Source organism: Scatophagus argus, chromosome 15 (assembly GCF_020382885.2).
Source record: "Scatophagus argus isolate fScaArg1 chromosome 15, fScaArg1.pri, whole genome shotgun sequence".
Classification (NCBI taxonomy): Eukaryota; Metazoa; Chordata; class Actinopteri; family Scatophagidae; genus Scatophagus; species Scatophagus argus.
Window position 1 is genome coordinate 22,065,363 of NC_058507.1, and position 18,933 is coordinate 22,084,295.

At 40.0% G+C, this 18,933-nt stretch overlaps 1 protein-coding gene across 1 annotated transcript in view; it reads right to left on the reverse strand.

Moving 5' to 3' along the window:
- The window catches only part of si:dkey-288a3.2 (protein phosphatase 1 regulatory subunit 37), a 75,214-nt gene that overhangs the window by 20,209 nt on the left and 36,072 nt on the right, over nucleotides 1-18,933 (reverse strand). The window contains exons 9-10 of the mRNA XM_046413500.1: nucleotides 18,683-18,824; nucleotides 17,675-17,841 (exon numbers count right to left, since the gene is read on the reverse strand). Coding sequence (XP_046269456.1) covers nucleotides 17,675-17,841; nucleotides 18,683-18,824 — 309 coding nt within the window. The remainder of the gene's footprint in view (nucleotides 1-17,674; nucleotides 17,842-18,682; nucleotides 18,825-18,933) is intronic.

Here is an 18,933-nt window from a genome sequence, read left to right on the forward strand (position 1 = left end):
TCCGTACTGGATTCTCTGGACCAGATAAGGAGGTTGCGGTGCGTCTCCCACAACAGAGAATCACAGTTGGACCCAGTTAGGTGTTAAATCCCCGAGTTGATGTTATAAATTTCCGCTTTCTGTTAAATCCTTCACCCATTTGCACGCACCTCTGTATAACACTAAGTTAATCAGCTGTTTCCTACATCGGGGAAACTTGAAGAGCTTGTACTGTCAAAAAAATATATATATATCAGAGGATTCACTGTGTTATTTAGTGGAGGTGGAATAACGCTGAGTAAATGTTAATGAATGCACTTTGAGCATAATCACAGAGCCCTGTTTTTTCCTTCCATAAATGGCAATAATTGCCAGCATCTCCTCCATCAACAGACACACGGAGCTGCTTAAGATGCTTTTGTTCCTTCCTTTCCACATCTCTGTTCAGTCTGTGCAGACTTGCAACACTTGGACTGAAGATGTCACTGTTGCATACCAAATACGTGCTCCCTGAGGTGGTGTCTATGTGTGTCAGAGGAGTAAATATGTTTCATGTTCATCACTGAGAAATAAATCTATTTTTTGACTGGGAAGTTTTGACAGTGCAGGGGTACAGCAGACAACAAAAAGGAGTCACTTAGGTTTAATCCTGCTGGCTGATTTCTTTTTAAATGAAGCCAAAATTAGGAATGTAAATTTAATGTAAACAATTTTAAGATATGAAAGTTTCTTATTATTCTCTTATAATTATCAGTTTTCTTATAATTTTCTTATGTTGCACCTAATTTTGTACTAAAATACAAGAAATTATATTCATTTGCTACCGCATTGTCAAACACAAATAAACTTAAGATGAAAATAAATGAAGTATTCCTTGCAACAATTCTGAAAACGATGCCTCGTGTTTAAATTGCAGGAGGTGGATGCCGTGCATGTTTTCAACACGCGCACGTCGTCATCGAGCTTCACCGCGGTCTTCCGCTGCACATGTCGGCTGTGACGTCCGATGACAGCAGCAACATATTTGGGAAGTTATGGTTTAATGATTAAATCGAGGTCCACCTGGAGAGAGACAATTTAAAAAAAGAAAAAAGTCAAAATTAAAGTCTTAGGAATGAAAAACAAGAGGCTGAACAATGAGACAGAAACGTTCCTCTGAGGCTGTACACACACACACCCACACACACACACACACATGCACACGCAGTAAACTACATTCACTGTTGTCTCTTAGAGGAGCTTTAGAGAAAGTTAATGTGATGTAAGTGATTCAACAGGCCTTTTATTACCATTATGTTTGGACTGCAGTCTGGTTGATGAGCATATCCATAAACTTGACTTTATTTGCAGATGTTAATAGAAAAATATGAAACCAGCTTGTAGCCTCGTTGATGTTGAGCTTACTTTAAGGGCTGATAAGTATTGAAAAAACTACCGAATAAGAATAAAAAGTATCGATACACGTTGCTTCTGTGAATGGATATCTGTTCATTTAACAGATCCAGCTGTCTCAGATCCAGATGTCACAGCTCACAGTTTTGTGCTCGCTGGGGATTTTAAATAGTGGAATTGGAATTTTAGCACATTGTTCAGCATCAGCCGGATCAAGACTTGACCAAATGAATATTAATCCGTAACTGACACGACAAGAAACTCCCAAATTTTGTTTGGATGATTATTTCTTGAATTAATTATAAATTTTCTTTTGACTCACTTTCACATCCAAAATCCTGCGGGTGGGGATGTGCATTAATCTACGTCTGAAAATAATCCCTATCAAATACGCCATCTATTGATGTTTGAGTAACATTTGACGCAAGCGGCGAGCAGCTGTTTTAGTACTAAATAAATTACTTCCTTTTTTTTTTAATCTTTTTAAATTGACACTATATTTGTAAGCCTTATCCTTTGAGCAAATTAAACACTTTTGTGTATGATGAACATACTCCATGTGAACGTAATGGCTTCACTCAATAAAGGTCAAATTCAGACACATTACTACATGATCATACAGGAACTGGTTCAGGGCTCTTGTTGATACTGATTTCAACTGTGGTGTAAAAAATCCCAAATTGTGGACATTTTTTACAAATGACCTTGGAAAACTTCATCAAACCTGATGTGCATAAATGAAGAATTATATATTTGTTTAAAGAAATAGTGATCCAGGTGAAGCAGGGCGATATCAGATCTGCTCTAAATAAACTAAATCACAATTATGAATGGACTCATCCCAAACAGATGCACACACAGAGAACACACAAAAAGGAGTAGCAACATCTATATTTTCCTCTCACACACTCCCAGTTTGCTTCAGTCGTGCAAGAAAGAACTTAGACGTCCAATGAATGCCCCATGTACCAGCACACACACACACACACACACACACATCATCCTACCCTGTGTTCATCAGACGGCGTGGCTTTCTAATCCTTCTCTTTAGCAGCGGTGTGTGAAAGCTAACACTCCTCCATGTGATTATAAAGGGCCCTGGGCTGGTGATTATCTGAAGAGACCACCACAGAGACCCCCGGCCCTGCATTTCCAAACCATCACTGCTTTAATTCAGCGTAATTCATCTTCACACCTCTGGACCTTTTTTTTTTTTTCTGCCCTTAATCAGCACAGGTAAAACTGTTTGGTTTGGCTGCAGGAGATTACACTCAAGTTTGTCTTTAACTGGATGCTGTTGATGTTTTTTTTTTCGTTCTTGAATTTATCTTTTGAAAAGTGAACACTTATGAAATATGTGATACTCATGCTAGTGGCTTTATGAATAATAACAGAATTACTGGATGTGTTGCCTACTGACTTTGGTGATTTACATTTCACAGCGCTGTGAGACTTAGTGAAAAGTCTTGTCATAACCTACACAGACAGTTGGTCAGATGTCCACAGACTTGTGCCAAACATCAGCATTTAGCTCACTGTATCACTGTGCCTCAGTACAGCCACACAGAGCTACAAGGTGGGTTGTACAGTATTCTTTGATACTTTTCTGTCATTACTTCCTTTCTTCTTTTCATTTTTTTTTTCAAAACTTTGGATGATGTCCTGGGCTCATCCTATTGGTCAACTGTTCCACAAAAGCTGTTTGACTTTCATCTCCTCTTCCCCTTTCCTCAGTGTCAGCACACTGTGGCATTTAATGACTTAGAATGAGTTGACAGCAGCCGTGGCGTTACCTGTGATTGGCTCTTTACACAGGTGTATATGCAATCCATGGTTCGGTGACAAAGCTCTATGTCCGTGACATTTCCCAGATGGGCTCTCCGAGGGCGAACCCTGCCGACTGCCATGCCATTACTTTTGTCTCCGTGTTTGAGGTTTGCTGAATTACAGACTGTTTTAAAAGCCACATTTCCTACACAAAGCAGAGTACCACTCTCCAAGTGTTGTGCCTTTGGTTCCACCATAAAATTGGAATATGGAAGATGAAATTAAAGTCTTTTTGTGAATTCCTTTTCTGTATGTACTGTACTGTTAGGAAAGAAGTAGAGGAAATGTCAAGTGAGGAATCTGTATCATAAGCTGATGACGGCTATGATTCTTCAGCACACAGCAATTATCTAATAAAATCATTAGTAAACATGCAAATATTTTTCATACATGTGTACTTGTGGCTTATGTTGGAATGCTGGCAAGTGCTGTCCTGCGTGTTGTATGTAAGAGAGTGCATATTTACAGATGTATTTAGAAGGCAAAGGAGAAAGGAGAGCAGTCCCTGTAAAGGAGTCATTTCAGCAGCTTCAGTCTGACCTGAGCTCCCATATGTACAGAAATGTCTCAGGTGACATCAGTCAGGCCAGACAGGGACTCTGAGGTTACCGTGTTGATGATGTGAGTGCATGTGTGTGGATGGAATATAGGTCATCTACACCTTAGTCATGCCAGGTCATCTGTCAGAAAGCGTCATCATCATCATCATCATTGAATATCAACGAGCCACCTGTCACAATCTGTTTTCTTACTAACTGGTAGAGCAAGCCTTAAAATAGAGATATGTGTAATTTTGTGTTTTGTTCAAACTGAGAAAGGTCCAAGTGCAGACATGGTCTCCATCTGGGGACTGTCCCTTGCTAACTCCCATGAAAACAACACATTTTGGAGTGATAATAATGAGTTGTTAAAACTATTTGAAGGTAGAAAACACAGGTATTGTTAGCTAGACTGTTCTGACTATCCACCCTGCCAAATCAGTTTACTATGACCATTCCTTTTTTTTAAATAACCCAAAATATGTTGTAAGAAGACTCAACAAACAGAAATAACAACCCAAATCATCAGATTTCTTTGATCATCACAAAAAAAACATTATGATAACATCTGCTAGTGGCACCCACCATAGCTATATTGACTAAAAATGAAATTGTGCTGGATATCTTCATCAATTCAGATAATAATTACAATAATCTCCTTTGCATTTCTTTTTCTCCCACACTGAAAACCTCTGCATTTGATTTTTTTTTTTTTTTTTTTGACAGTTTACTTAAGCATCTGTCCTGCATTTAGATTCCGATCAGTCGTTCTGATGCCCTTCCATCACTCTGGATTTGGCATTTTTTGTGACACTTCGATATCAACCTTGGGTGGGCAGTGCATGCATCTGTAGAAACTCCAAACCTCAAAATACACTATTTAGGCAAAAGTACTATGGCACCTGAGCAATACGCCAACATGGACTTTAATGACATCTGCATCTGCTTTGCAGCTATAATGGCTTTCACTCTTCTGAGAAGGCTCTAGATCAGACCTGGGCATTTTACGCCTTAGATTGCTAAAAAGCTCTTGCCAACAGTGTTTGAAACTCAGAATATCTTTTACAGTGTATGTGACTGAAAATATTTGAAATTGTTCAATAATATTTAAATATATAAAAGTCATAAATAGTAAAATGTTCATATATTATTTGCCATTAATTTGGGAATTTGATTGAATAAATGATTTTTTGTAAGGCAACCTCACTTTTCATTGCTTATTTATAACATATAGTCTACTCATACCAGCTTGTCCAAACAATGCTATTTACTGCTTCTTATAAAGAAATATGATGAATATTTTGCACAGTTGAGTTAAGCCTTTTGGCTGGCCCTCTAAAATATTTTCTGTTTCTCATGTGGCCCCATGGAAGAAATAATTGCCCACCCCTGCTCTAGATGCTTTACAGAAACCCAGAGGCTGAACCTCCGAGCAAGCAGACAGTGGCAAGGAAAAACTCCCTTCTAACAGGAAGAAACCTTGAGCAGAACCCGGCTCGCAAGGGAGAACTATCCTGCTGATAGTCGGCTGGATGAAGGGGGGGGCAGAGGGCCGGATGCAGTTCAACATGTAGATCTGATTCACAAGATTTTTACCCATTCATTCATGCAGTAGAGCAATAGTGAATTCAGGCACTGATCTCCATTCCAGTTCATCCTAAAAGTGTTGGATGGGGTTGAGTTCAGGGCTCTGTGCAGGCCAGTCAGATTCTTCCATGCCAAACTCATCCAACCATGTCTTTGATTTGTGCACCTGGGCACAGTCATGCTGGGATAGAAAAGGACTTTCACCAAACAAAGTTAGAAGCATAGCATTGTCCAAAATGTCTTGGTATGCTGTATCTGTTCCCTACACTGGGAGGAAGGGGCCTAGCCCAAACTCTGAAAAACAGCCCAATAAAGAGATCTAAATTGTGTATCTCCAAATAAAGTTTGCATTCAATCTGCAAAATTAAAAAAGCAAACAAACAAACAAAAACATTTGGGATTTGGGCTACACAACATCTCATAAACTAGCTGTAACCTTAAATGAACAGCAACCTTTCGGTAGCTTACACTGCATTAATGTCATTAATGTCATAATCATAATTTTGTCACATTTAAATTCACAGTACGTGCAAAAGTAATACATGCAGCATTATTGTTCCCTTAAGGGAACACGTACTATTCATGCAGCAGTCATTTGGATTTCATGTAGAATATCGAAACATCGATTTACATGCGTTTTCAGGTAGAACAGACTGAAGAAATAGGAAGGCAACACAGCTCATGGATATAAAACTGAGATCCTGACAGTACATGCAACGGTCCATCAAGGAGTTTCACTAACTGCCTAGTACATATGATCAAGCGCAAGTTCTAAGTTTGTAAGTTCTGAGTACTAGACAGTCAATCCTTAAATGCAGTAGATATTAATTGATCGATTACATGTTACCTTTTCACAAGTAGCATATAATAATGTGTTCAAATAGAATCATTATAGAGTAGCCTTTGAGGACGTATGCTTTTGTGTAAGACTGATTGATATCATGTTGTATGTCAGCACATGTAACAGTAATGGAGTTGACAGTTCATCCACCTGCTTGGTACTTCTGTGCACGGGCTCTGACTATACATGAGTTACTTCATATGACTGGTGTGCACAGGTTTAATATTCGGTCTCTTTACAAGCATTTTGGTACCAAACCAGGCAACCTCTCTGTGATGATACAGTCCCAGGTCAAAATACCTCTACCATGCAATCTCTAGAAACGACAAGTTAATTTTCCATTAAACATTTAGGATATACTTTGTTAATCAGTTAACTTTAAAGTTATTGAAGTTATTTCTTTTTCAGTTTGGACAGGCTGTTTGACCTATTGGCTAGCAATAAGAGTGCACTTGACAAAATTTCTCCTCACTCTAACTATGTACTTAATGCACAATGTCGGTCAGTGATGTCCGTCAGGAAAGACAGCCAATATGGGTTCCTCAAAATATGTAACTTGAAAGATTTACCTCAAAATAAATAACCATAGGACAGACAGTAGAAAAGATTTTGAAGTGGTATTGAAAGAATGCACTGTCTGAAAAATGTTGCTCCCATTATTACAACCATATCATCACTACAGCCATCAAAGTACTGTAAGAAACACAATTCCCCTAGGGATCAATAAAGTATTTCTCATTCTGATTCTGATTCTGATCTCACTGTCTTAACTTCAGTTATCGCAGCCATCACGTAATTAGTGCACACCTTATGCTACACAGGTGCCAGCTAAGCCTCGTACCCACCATATTCCTTCACGCTCCAATATGACATGTACTGTGATGATACTACATGCTTTGAAACTGCTATCCTGAGACACTGACATGCATGTTGGCTGCTTTCTGTTTCATACTTCAAATTGATTTTCCATTGTAGCACAGAAACACCAACCCACACAGTTATTCCTTATGAGATGCAAAAGAAAAATATTTCCTGCCTCTGTATCTAAGCCCCACTAAATCTCAAAACTGTACAGACATCTGTAGGATGATCAAATAGAATTTCTTTTTTCTATTAATTAGTAAACTGATTAAGGACAGCATATATTGCTACACACAAAGGACACAACCCATTGATCTCAGATGGGGTGAACCAGGGGACAACTGCAAGTGAAGCCTGACTACAGACTTTGGCTAGACTCATGTCAGTGTTTTAACAAAATGGCTAGTGACAAAGTGCATCACAGGGAATGCAAGGACACTGGTATCTGGTGCCAGCATTGCCCAGAACCACAGAGTAGTGTTTGGCAAGTATTTATCTGACCTCTCCAGCAGAGCAAAGGGGGACTGGCATGTGCTTTAATAAGGTTGCCCACTGTTCATTCAGCATGCCACCCCCACCACTTCCCAAGCTGTGGATTGGGAACTGGCACTGGTGAAGATGTGGTGGCAGAGGTAACAGCAGCCTTGGCAGCATGGCCATGGCATGACCACAGCTTTATTAGTGGCATCCAGGACACCAGCTGGTCCTCTCCCAGGGTCCCTGTCACACTGATGTCTTCATCACTAAGCTGAGCAGACAGGCCAGGCTTGCCAGCCAGTGGAGGTGACAACAAATCCAATTACCCCAACACCCCACCCATGGTACCTAGACTGAACTAGCAGGGATAGTTGAATAGACAGTAGTAGAAGATGTTGCTGGAAGAGCGACATACACTATATAGACAAAAGTATTGGTCCACCTGGCCATTATATCAACAGGGACTTTAATGATATTGCGTTCTAAATACATAGACAGTTGTGCAGCTTCCACTCTTCTGGGAAGGATGTTTACAACATTTTGGAGTGTATCTGTGGAAATTTTGTCCATTCATGCAGGAGAGCATTTATGAGGTCAAGCTCTGGTGCTGGCCGTTCCAGTTCATGCCAAAGGTGTTTGATGGGTTTTGAGGTCAGAGTTCTGGTGGGTCAGTCAAGCTCTTCCACACCAAACTCATCAAACTGTGTCTTTATGGACTCTGCTCTGTGTACTGGGACACAGACATGCGGGAATAGAAAAGGGCCTTCAACAAACTGTTGCCACAAAGTTGGAACAATAGCATTGCTTTTATCTACACTGGAAGTAAGCTGCCTAGCCCAACTCCTGCAAAACAGTGCCGTCCCAGTACTTTTGTCTGTATAGTGCACAAGACAGGATGGCAGAACAAGAGGCGGTACACTGACAACAGACTAATGTAGCGTTCATTCTGTTTCACATCATTCTGTTCAAGCTGTAACACATCCAAAGGACAAAGAAATGTCTCTCTCTAGAACTTTTCAGCTATGGGTATTCATAACAAGCTTTACCATGGTAATTAGTCCTGGATACTAAAAGTTAAATGTGTGGCTGGGCCTGAGTTTAACATCACGGGATCACCTAACTGAGAATGGTCTGCCCTCTGGGGACCATGAATACGAACAATAAATGAAATAAATTAAAATCCAGCCGTTACAAACAGTATCTTATGTAAAAAATGTCTCTGGATGACACAAAAGAGATGCCACTAATGTTCACAGAAAAGGATTCATCCTCTCTGGAAGATGAATGTGCTCATTGAATTTTATGGCAATCCAGCTAAAGATATCTTATAATAGACCAAAGTGTGTCTAAAGTTCTACACAGGCTGAAAACTAGACCTGAACAAAGAGTACCTGCTTCCATTAGGACCAAAGGCAACTGGATCTTTTTGGTCAAATTTAAGACCTAAACCTGACATGAGACCTGAAGCTATATTTCTGCATTATTTCATCCCTAACTGTCAGTTAACAAAGTAGGCTAATCCAATGCATTGCTACACACCATCTCTTTTCCTTTCTATGTATTCCATGTGACGGCAATGGATGCATATGAATGGCAAAGTCAGTCAAACGAAGAGAAACACTCTTAATTAATTAGATTTATATAACCGAATCCAAACCTGATCCAAGCCCAAGTTTTATATAACAATATCATTCAAACTCTGAAACCCAACACTGTCACTGTTCATATACTATCAAATAAAAGCACTTCCCCTTTCAACAAACCATCAGGTGAGGATCACTGGCCCAGTGCACAGAAAGCATGGTCTGACTGTGGCCTTGAACGTGTCCAAACATGTTTCACCCTGTTTGGGTCCTTCTTTTAGTTGTGCATCAGGCAGAAGAGATGTGGAGGTTGACAAAACACAAACTGACACAGGGCCAGTTTCAAATCCATCTATTGTTCTGCTTTCAAACATTAACCCAGTTAAATCTCCATGAACAAATTGGTTCCCATTGATAGCCTGGGATGGAGCATGTTAAGTGTTGATCATTGCAAGCCACACTGATCCGCAATGGGCCATCTGCCCCTTGTGTGGATTAAAGTGAAGGAGAGGGGAAACAGTGAGGTGTCTGGCAGCGAGGATAGTGGGAGCGAAAAGTATAAGGAACTCCTGAGCTGCTATGTCTTTCCTCAGTGTCAGTCTCCTCTGTCCACCGGAATCCTCCACGGTGTTGAGGGAGTCACACCTTATCATCCACAGAGCTTTAGTGTCAAGAGTTATGCCTTCAGTCAGTGACTTTGGTGCCCATTCAGAGGAGTTCACTACTTCCTTTCCTGACATCTCCCCATAGAGGAACGGGATGATCGATCCTTGAGTGCAAAAAAAAAAAAAAAAAAGGGATACTACAGTGTGTGTGTATGCAGACAGAGTTGGAGGGACTCTCACTTTTGAAGGTGGTTGAAGTCTTGCCAAGATATTTCATATTCATAGTTGAATATTCAATGCGCATGGTGGACAGGGGCAATTTCTGCAGTCAGCCCACCGTTCAAAAGTGAAAGGGATGTGGCTTGTGGATGAAGGGAGCGAGAGAGATAGACATGCATGGGGCTTCATGGTAGTCAGATGAGAGGCCGCCAGCTGCTGGTGAGTGACTATTTGAGCGTGGAGCCTCAGGACATGCCCGTTGAAAGACGATGCAATCCAGTACCCCCCCCTTACTCAGGCCTAATATACATATGCCCCTTGTGCATAAGAGATCCATATCAATTGCAGAACTTCTAGTGTTTTGGCCATTATGCCAAGTTGTATGAGTGAGAAGCTTGCATGTCTGAATGGGAAATATGGACTTACTGGGCTATGACCACTGTGAAAATCCTCTGCATAAAACAACCTTGTACCTCCATAAAATGTTGAATTTTGCATGTGTCAGCAAAGCAGCTAAGTAAATAACGTTAAAGATAAAGAAATTTAGCCTCACCACTGAAACTGTACTTTATAGGTCTATGTGGGCTGAGCTCACTCTCTGGATGAGTGGAAAATAAATAATATTTCTATGAAACATTAAAAAACACAAGCTTTAATGACCATATCTGCTGAAACTGGCGCAGTTCTGATGTGTGGGTAAAAGCATCTGCCCACCTAAAATTATGTCTTGTACCTTAATGTTATCTTACTATACAGAAAGTATTTGTCCAAGTGTCAAGATTTCTTCCTCAACCCAATATATACAGGTGAGTGGAATTTACTAGTTCATGCTATGGGCTCTATTACATCTGTTCAAAGTACTTTCAGTGAAAGCTGTTTCCAGCAACACACGTGGATCCAAAGTAACCTGAACATGCTGCGCTTAAATATGTAAAATAAACTTTTTGAGATAAAATTCAGTTCTGTGACAACTACAGAAAGAATTCTGCAAAGCTGCTTATGTACTGCATGGAGTGAAGGCAGAAATCTGAGAAATGGATATTATATCACAGAACTATCAGCATATCTAGATATCTCTTGAGGTTAGGCTAAGTGAAGGTTTTTCTTCTTTCTTTCTACATTTTCTTTTATTTAGGTGAACCAATCCTGTGAGTGTCAGGGGTAAACCTGTGTTTCAGTCTATACCTGCCAGAGTTTGGATGTAAAGAGCTGCCCTAGAGACGCACAGGGGGTTGAATATAATAATGAAATGACGTATATATGAAATATAATACAAGTTAATCTTAAGATGGGGCACTGCATGTTTGAAACTTTTATTATTCATATCATGTGCACAGCAAAAACCCTAAATTGATGTTTTCAGTGAAATGAGATTCAGTACAAAGTGTTAATTAGTGAGTTTTAGAGGTGTTTTTTTGGCTTGATGTTTCCCTTTTGTTTCCAGTCTTTATGCGAAGCTTGGCAAATGACATCCCGACTTTAGGTTTGTACTTATCGTAAAAACATGACACTGATATCGGTCTTCTCATGTCACCCTCAGAAAGAAAGCAAATAGGTGCATTTCTCAAAAATGCCGAACTGTAATTTCAGTTACCCATAGAATATTATTTTAAGTTCGGCTGAGATCAGTATCAGTAGAACAATCACATACAGAATATAGAAAATGTTTTTGAACAACTTTGAAGCTACTTGAATTGAAAAATAACCGTGACTCAACCATGTCTCCAGTGGTTTCAAAATCGACACTTGTTAACACTACATGGTGAGTGTATATTCAAAAGTTCTGTTACAGTTTGACTGTAACAATATGCACACTTGATATAAACAAAAGAGTGCTGCCTTGTTCCCACCTGCTCTTCTTACTGTCAGTTTTCCATCACCTTCAACAGTACAACAATACAATACAACAAAACAAAACAAAAAAAAAAACAATCCACATCTCTTCTTCCTGTGATAATGCAGGTCACACCTCCTGGTTTGTAAGACTGGGAGTGGTATTAAAATTGACAAGGAGACACGTCGAGTGTTATTCTTCAAAGATCCCCACCACGGTGCGTCTCAGAACCAGCTGGCCCACAGGGGGAACTGAGACGGGAGGTAACTCCGCTCCCCTCCGACCCCAATCCTGACCCCAAAATGCTTGATCACCCCACCTTCCCCTGACTGCACGCTGAAGTGATTTTTACCCTCCTTCCACACCCATTCTCACAGACACACAGACACACACACACACACACACACACTCGGAGGGGCTAATTAAGGCTTTAATATGCAAATGAGAGCCACAGTAAATTACACAGCTGGCAAATATGCCTGTTTTTGCCTGAAAATACATCAGGAGTGCAGCGAGGAATGTGTTACTGCTGTTGTTGTTGTGTTTGCAAAGAGACAGGGGACTGCCCCCCCCACCACCCCCCCCAACACACACACACACACACACACACACACACACACAAACAACCAGCACCTCCCCTCTCCCTCAGCAACCAAAGCCCTCTCATCTGCTACAGTGAGCAGCGTTGTCCCTTTCAGAGGTATCAGGAGGAAGAGTCGAATCTCTGCACAAGTAATGTTACGTTTTAGTGAGGGACACAAAAGGAATTCTGTTGCTTTGAATGCTAATGTTTGTTCAATTCTAGTCCAGCTTTTATCGAATAGCAGACTCACTGCAAACAGTCAAAACCTGACATGACACTTTCCTTGGTTGGTTTTATTTACTTGTTTGCATATGCCTTTGAAAAATTCTTTTCTTTGTTTGGAAGTCCATACAGTCTGGTTCTTTTGAATGCCAATAGGGTGGCTGGTTTCCAATGTGTTTCAAAAATAGGAAAAAATTAAAAACAATTTAAAAAGTCGGGTAAAATTAAAATGAATTATAAACATTATAGAGTAAATTCACCCAAACACACAAATCACAGTTTCTAATGTTATCCATCTATTAGATGCCTCCAAGGGCATAATTCAAGGGTGGCACTGTTCAATCTATTGAAAATTATTATTATTATTGTTATAATTATCATTGCTGTTATTGTTATTATTGTGGATATTAATAATGATAATCACAATAATCTTGATAATAATAAACTGCCATTTACTTTTTCAAAATCAGCATCCAGGGCCCTATTTTAGAAAGCAGGAAAACTGAAAACTCTGAAAGAAAACAAAAAAACAAACAAAACAAAAGTAACTTAAACTCTGTGTCAGATACTGTTTTCACTAGTCACGGCAAATCCGGTTCCATGTATGAACCCGAGTCCTTCCGGATCACTCAGTATACTGAGCCGAGTGACTTGAGTCCTTTGAGTCACTTTAGTCAGTATCATCAAGAACCTAATGGTGAAACCCAACTCCAAAGGGTTTTGCAAGTCAGAGTACACGCAATTCAGGGTGTAGGCAATATGCCCAGCACTACAGAACACTTAAAAAATGTTGTTTCAAAGCCTAGTGCTATAGAATGTCTGCTTCAAACATAACAGCAAAAGATATTAGCTACACGTTAGACTGCTATGTGGTGTCATTACCAAACTTCCTGCATGGCCGGAAACACAGACAATCCAGCTCAGTTGGATTAAGCTGTAGCTGACTGACTTGAATGAGTGCGCGGGACCTTGTAACCAAGATTTTACTGGCTCTCTTTACTGGTAATTCTCATCAGCTGGAACCGAAAACTGAGTTTCCCATCTCAGGATTAATCAACCCAGGGTTCAGGATCAAAGTCAGAGTTTGTTAAATCTCCTTTCTGAAACGTGCCCCTGGTTTTCAGAGTGACTATTTCTCATGATAATAATATCAACATACATTTAAATCAGAACCACAGTTACAACTGAAGAGACTGTGGTAATGCCATGGAAAACTTGTGGTTTTACAGATCTAGAGGAAAACACTAGATCACAAACCAAACAAGCTCCAGACCCTAAAAACCCCAATTTATAGACAATATAAATGAAATAAACAGTTAAATGAATAATGTGGTCAGTGTTTGGTAGATTGTCTGTGGATTATCCAGAATTAAAGGTACAATAATTATTTCATTCCAACAAATCCAATGTCCAAATTCCATTCCCCTCCACTGTATTGGGGTAGAGGCAGAAATCCCTGGCTGCAATCGGGTGATATGACCCTTTCAAATAAAAAGTTCTTTTATCCAATTATAAATGTGAATGTGGCAGAAATGGAGCCCGAGTGGTCATATGGCTGCGTCGATGATTAAACTGATGATATGATGATGGCATTAACACCAGGATGTCATGTTTGTATGTATGCATCACATCCCGTCTGTCTCTTGGTACTAAATTTTGGCTGTGGGTTGGTTGCCACTCAGTTACAGAATAGCTATAACATTTTGCTGGATACTGTCTGAAATGTTTTTTTTGTTGTTGTTGTTTGTTTGTTTTTTCTTTACTACAAGACCACATACTGTATTATAATTCTTGATTAAATACTAAAAGTATTACTTGAACTCTTTAAATGTCTGCATTTCTTCCTGTTCTCCAGTAAAGGGCGAATTCCTTTCGTTAGGTCATCGGAAATTTGATGCTCTCTGCTTATTCACTTGGCTAAATAGTCTTTTTCTTTTTGCTCTACGAACTATGTGAGTTGCATTGTGTGGTGTGGTTCCAGTAGGTGACTGACTGATCTGATATCAGTGTGAACCGGTCCCTCTAACTGCTCCGAGCAGTTGTCTGATGTCCTCTGAGGCATTCCTGGGAGGTTTGTTCTGCCTGGTTGCTGTTGTCTGCCTACGCATTCTGTTCCCCAGAGCACTGATGGCACCATGATGCAACTGAAACCTGAGTGCTGACTACATGCATGGTCAAGCCATCCTGTCACCTAGCCACCCTACTGGGACTGACCGTGACAGGAAGGGTGCTTGAAAACATACCAGGAGACCTCTTTGCTTCATGCTGTTGCTAAAATAAGAGACCACATTCCCTCAGATGGTTGCCTCTGTGCAGTTGCATTTCTCACAGCTATCTCTCCACAGACAGACACAGTCACATGTATGGGTGTATGGGTCTGTGGAGAGATTTCTATCTTTTCTCAGTTGTCACTCCCGCACCTCTTACATGCATGGAAATATAATTTAAAGCCAGTAAACTAAACTGAGGTGTGAACAGTTAAGGTTGTTGAATGAAACAAAGAATGGTCATAGCTCATCTGTTCATGGATATCTACAGATATCAGGAGCCTGATCTCCACTGTCACGTTTCATTATGACTTTCTATTCTGAGCTTGACACCACCTTTATGTGTTAAAGAAAAACACCATGTAAACAAAATCTAAAGACAGTGGCTGCATCCATTTTGGTGGCTGACAGTACCGATTTTTTTGGACTGGTTTAACCAAAGCAATGTTCATCGAATTTCACCTTTAACCTTGATATATTATCATTATTTGTATCCAATAGTTGCAGTTTTGACAACCTTACAGTTTTTTATGGTGTTTCTCACTGGAAATCAATCATGGTTAAACAAGGTTATGAGTTTACAGCCAAGCCAGTTGCTGTGTTTAGATGGCGCTTTCTCTGTCTTTATTTAACAAAGCAGAAGTAAAGTTAGTAAAAATGACTTTGCCTTGGCATTAAAACACTTTGCCGTTCCGTTGACTTCCTGTTAAAGAACCACAACTGCTCTTGTCACCCCTCTCCACAGGACCACTGAAACAAGCTACTGAATTTTCTTCCTGTTGCCTCTCCTTCCTGCACACATGCACGCACATGCGCACGCGCGCACGCGCGCACACACACACACACACACACGCACACACACGCACTTCTTGCTGCTGTAATTATCACTCAGTGAGACAACCACTCTCCAGCAGCTACACCTTGCTGATACGCGACATTCAGAAAAGGACACTATCCAGTGTTAACACTGAACTCACTGGAGGACAGCTGACAGGATGGCCAAATCCAAAGCCAAATATTTAAGCATCAAACGTGTAAACAGGCTGCCCAGGCACCATCATTCGGCCTGCCATTAAGAGCTCTAGGCACAGGAAGTTTAGTTCATTAGCTGGGTTGACAGAGTCCCAAGATAAGGATATATAAACAGCTCCACCTTGCAATGGCTACAGAGAGAACTTGCCTCTCAGTAAAGGATGCTTTCCACCAGGGCCAGGGCATATGAATATTTTAGTTTGGTAAATAATTAATAATTAACAGCAAACAGGCCAGTGATCAAATGCAGCGGCGTGGCAACAGACTTAAAAACCAGACTCTTGTAAACAAAGGCAAGAGGACCCAGATTTCCTTCCATCTTGCCACCTTATTTCCTCACCTTTTAAATATGCACTTTATAAGCCCCCCCCCCCCATATTGTCATATAACCACACACATGTATAAACACACAAAGTCCATAGCAGCAACTCTATCAAATGCACACAAAGTGCTGCCATAACCTCGTCCATCACTCGCTCACATTGATACCCACACTTATTTTCCTTCAGAAGAAAGAAATTTTCACATATTCCTAGGCCGCCCAGGGAATGTGACTGAGTGAGAACACTTGATCTGGCCTCCCGCTGTTTTCTGATGGAAAGATTTGCTTTTTAATACAATCATCACTCCTCCCACCTGGATATGCCACGCCAAGACAAATCCCAGCTGTGTGACTCCAAAACCTGACAGAGCTTAAAAATTCCCTTATTACCATTCCCTTAAAATACCCAGCTACACTAACTCCCACCAATGGTGGAAATGCTAATCACGTCTCTCAGCGGCTTAGAAAAGCATGAAAACAGAGCCGCCAATCTGGAGACTTTGGTGAATGTGCAAGAAGCGAGGAAGAAGAAGACGAAGAAGACAACAAAGAAAATTCCAGCTATAATGACACACATTCATAGAAGCGTTGTGGCTGCTTCTCCAAAATCTGGCACATCTTGCCGTTTGACTTTAGCCAGAGGAGACATTTCATAAAAATCAGACTTAATTGTGTAAACAACACACAGACAAACAGAAAACCACTGCAAACAAAAATAAAAGAACTTTGGAAGCTGTGCACAGATCGCCTTCAGAGTTAATTTTAAAGTAAGCATTCCGTTCCTTGGAGATTTTAATTAATGCTTTAATATGCAAATAAGTTAGCAGAGATAAAATCATGACAAACAGATGGCAAGTGTGGGTAATTATTTCGTGAATTCAGCGGGGGCATGTATTAAAGTTATGGCATCAATTTCCTCAGGCCTCAGCAGCCGAAGATTGTAGAAAGAGAGAGAGACAGAGAGAGAGAGAGAGAGACAGAGAGAGAGAGACAGAGAGAGAGAGAGAGAGAGAGTATCACTGATGAAATGAGACACAAATGACTTACTAGTGTCTCAAAGTGACAAATCTGTGACCACAGTAAATTTGAATAAATCAGACAAGATGTAAAGAATAAGTTAAGGATAAATATATGTGATCAAGTCACCAATATCCCTTCATTGTAAATTAGAAGAAATATATAAATGAAAGCACCAATACACATTGAAATGTCTCCAGAGCAGATGGTCCACAAGGTGCAGAACAGCTACTAAAGGAGCTCACAGTGAGACTGCCTGTCAAAAAAAGGTCAAGAATGGACTTGAAATGCCAGTTAAATAATCCTTTTTGTGCCCACTGTAATTTCATCCTGTTCTTGTTAGCTAAATGTAACACAAGATCATGTCTAAGATCACAGAACCAACAAGTATCAAACCTTACGACTCCACCATGAGAACGTTTAATTACTTAACAATCCAGTGAAAGACCAGTCGTCACGCTTCAGATCTGTTGACAGCTGCACCTACCTGCTCCTGCGGGGGTACGCAATCCAAATCCAGGCTAGCAAGAGAGCGGTTGATCCTCAGGGCTAGACACAAAGCCATCAGGCCTCCAACCTTCACGTCATTCTGACGGAGATCTAGCTTCTGAATACGCCGACTCTCTGCAAGGAACTCTGCCAACGCCACAGCACCTTAACCAAAGAACACACGGGACACCGACAGTGGGGCCATCTTACCAGCTTGGGTAGCTGCAAGCCTAACTCTTGGCCAGCTACCCCAAGTAACCTACTTTGTCTAGACTGCAGTCTTTAGGCTGGGTATGACCCCATAACATTTCAGAGTTTTGGTTTAAAGCTCATTTAAGAAGAAAGTCAATGGTTTGGTTTCATTCATTTGACTACAGCATTGGCTAAATTCCTCATCCAAAGCAGCTTCACGTTCAGAAATGTTTGTAGAACTAAAATTTATCTGCTTAAGTAAGCATGCCTATGATTGACTATTGTTTAGCAAAAAAAAAATTAGAACATTAAGAAGTCATGAGTTTCAATGATGAGTCTAGAAGTCATTAAAACACAGCATGTGTGGAAAATAAAAGTAAATCATCATGCTATACTGTTTACTACCAATAATGTTTTACTTATGGACAAATAAAACAAAATTGATTATATCATTTTAATTAATTCATTAATTAATGAAGTAGTAGACTGACAGAAATAAATGTACTATATTACTGTTAAATCATTATTTAAAGTATTATAATTTAATTACATTTTTAAAGCACAAATTCTAAATAGATACAGTAATTTCTCAAACATTAATATTAGCTATTAATTATTACTACTATTAATGTAACATTATCATAAAAAATACTACATATTACATGATAATAGAATTATATTTAAAACAATGATATTGATTATTTAAATGGGTCATCTTGATGAAATATTTTTGCATCTGCTTCAGTTGTAAATTCAAACACAATCACAAATATGTATTACATGCAAAAGACATAATGCATATGTACTGTTATACCTTCACAGGTGATGTTGGCTCGGGTCAGGCTGAGCTGCAGCACTGAGCAGTTGACTATTAGAGGCTCCCTGATGACCTGGATTCCCTCGTTCCCCAAGAGGTTCTCGCCCAAATCCAGGACCTGCAGGACCTTCATCACTGGCTATAAAACGGGAACATGAGGTCACGTTGATCAGCACATCAGCTCTTCCCAGGGAACAAACATTGTTCAGACTAGATCCAGGGCCAACTTCAAAATTTTAACCGCTGTT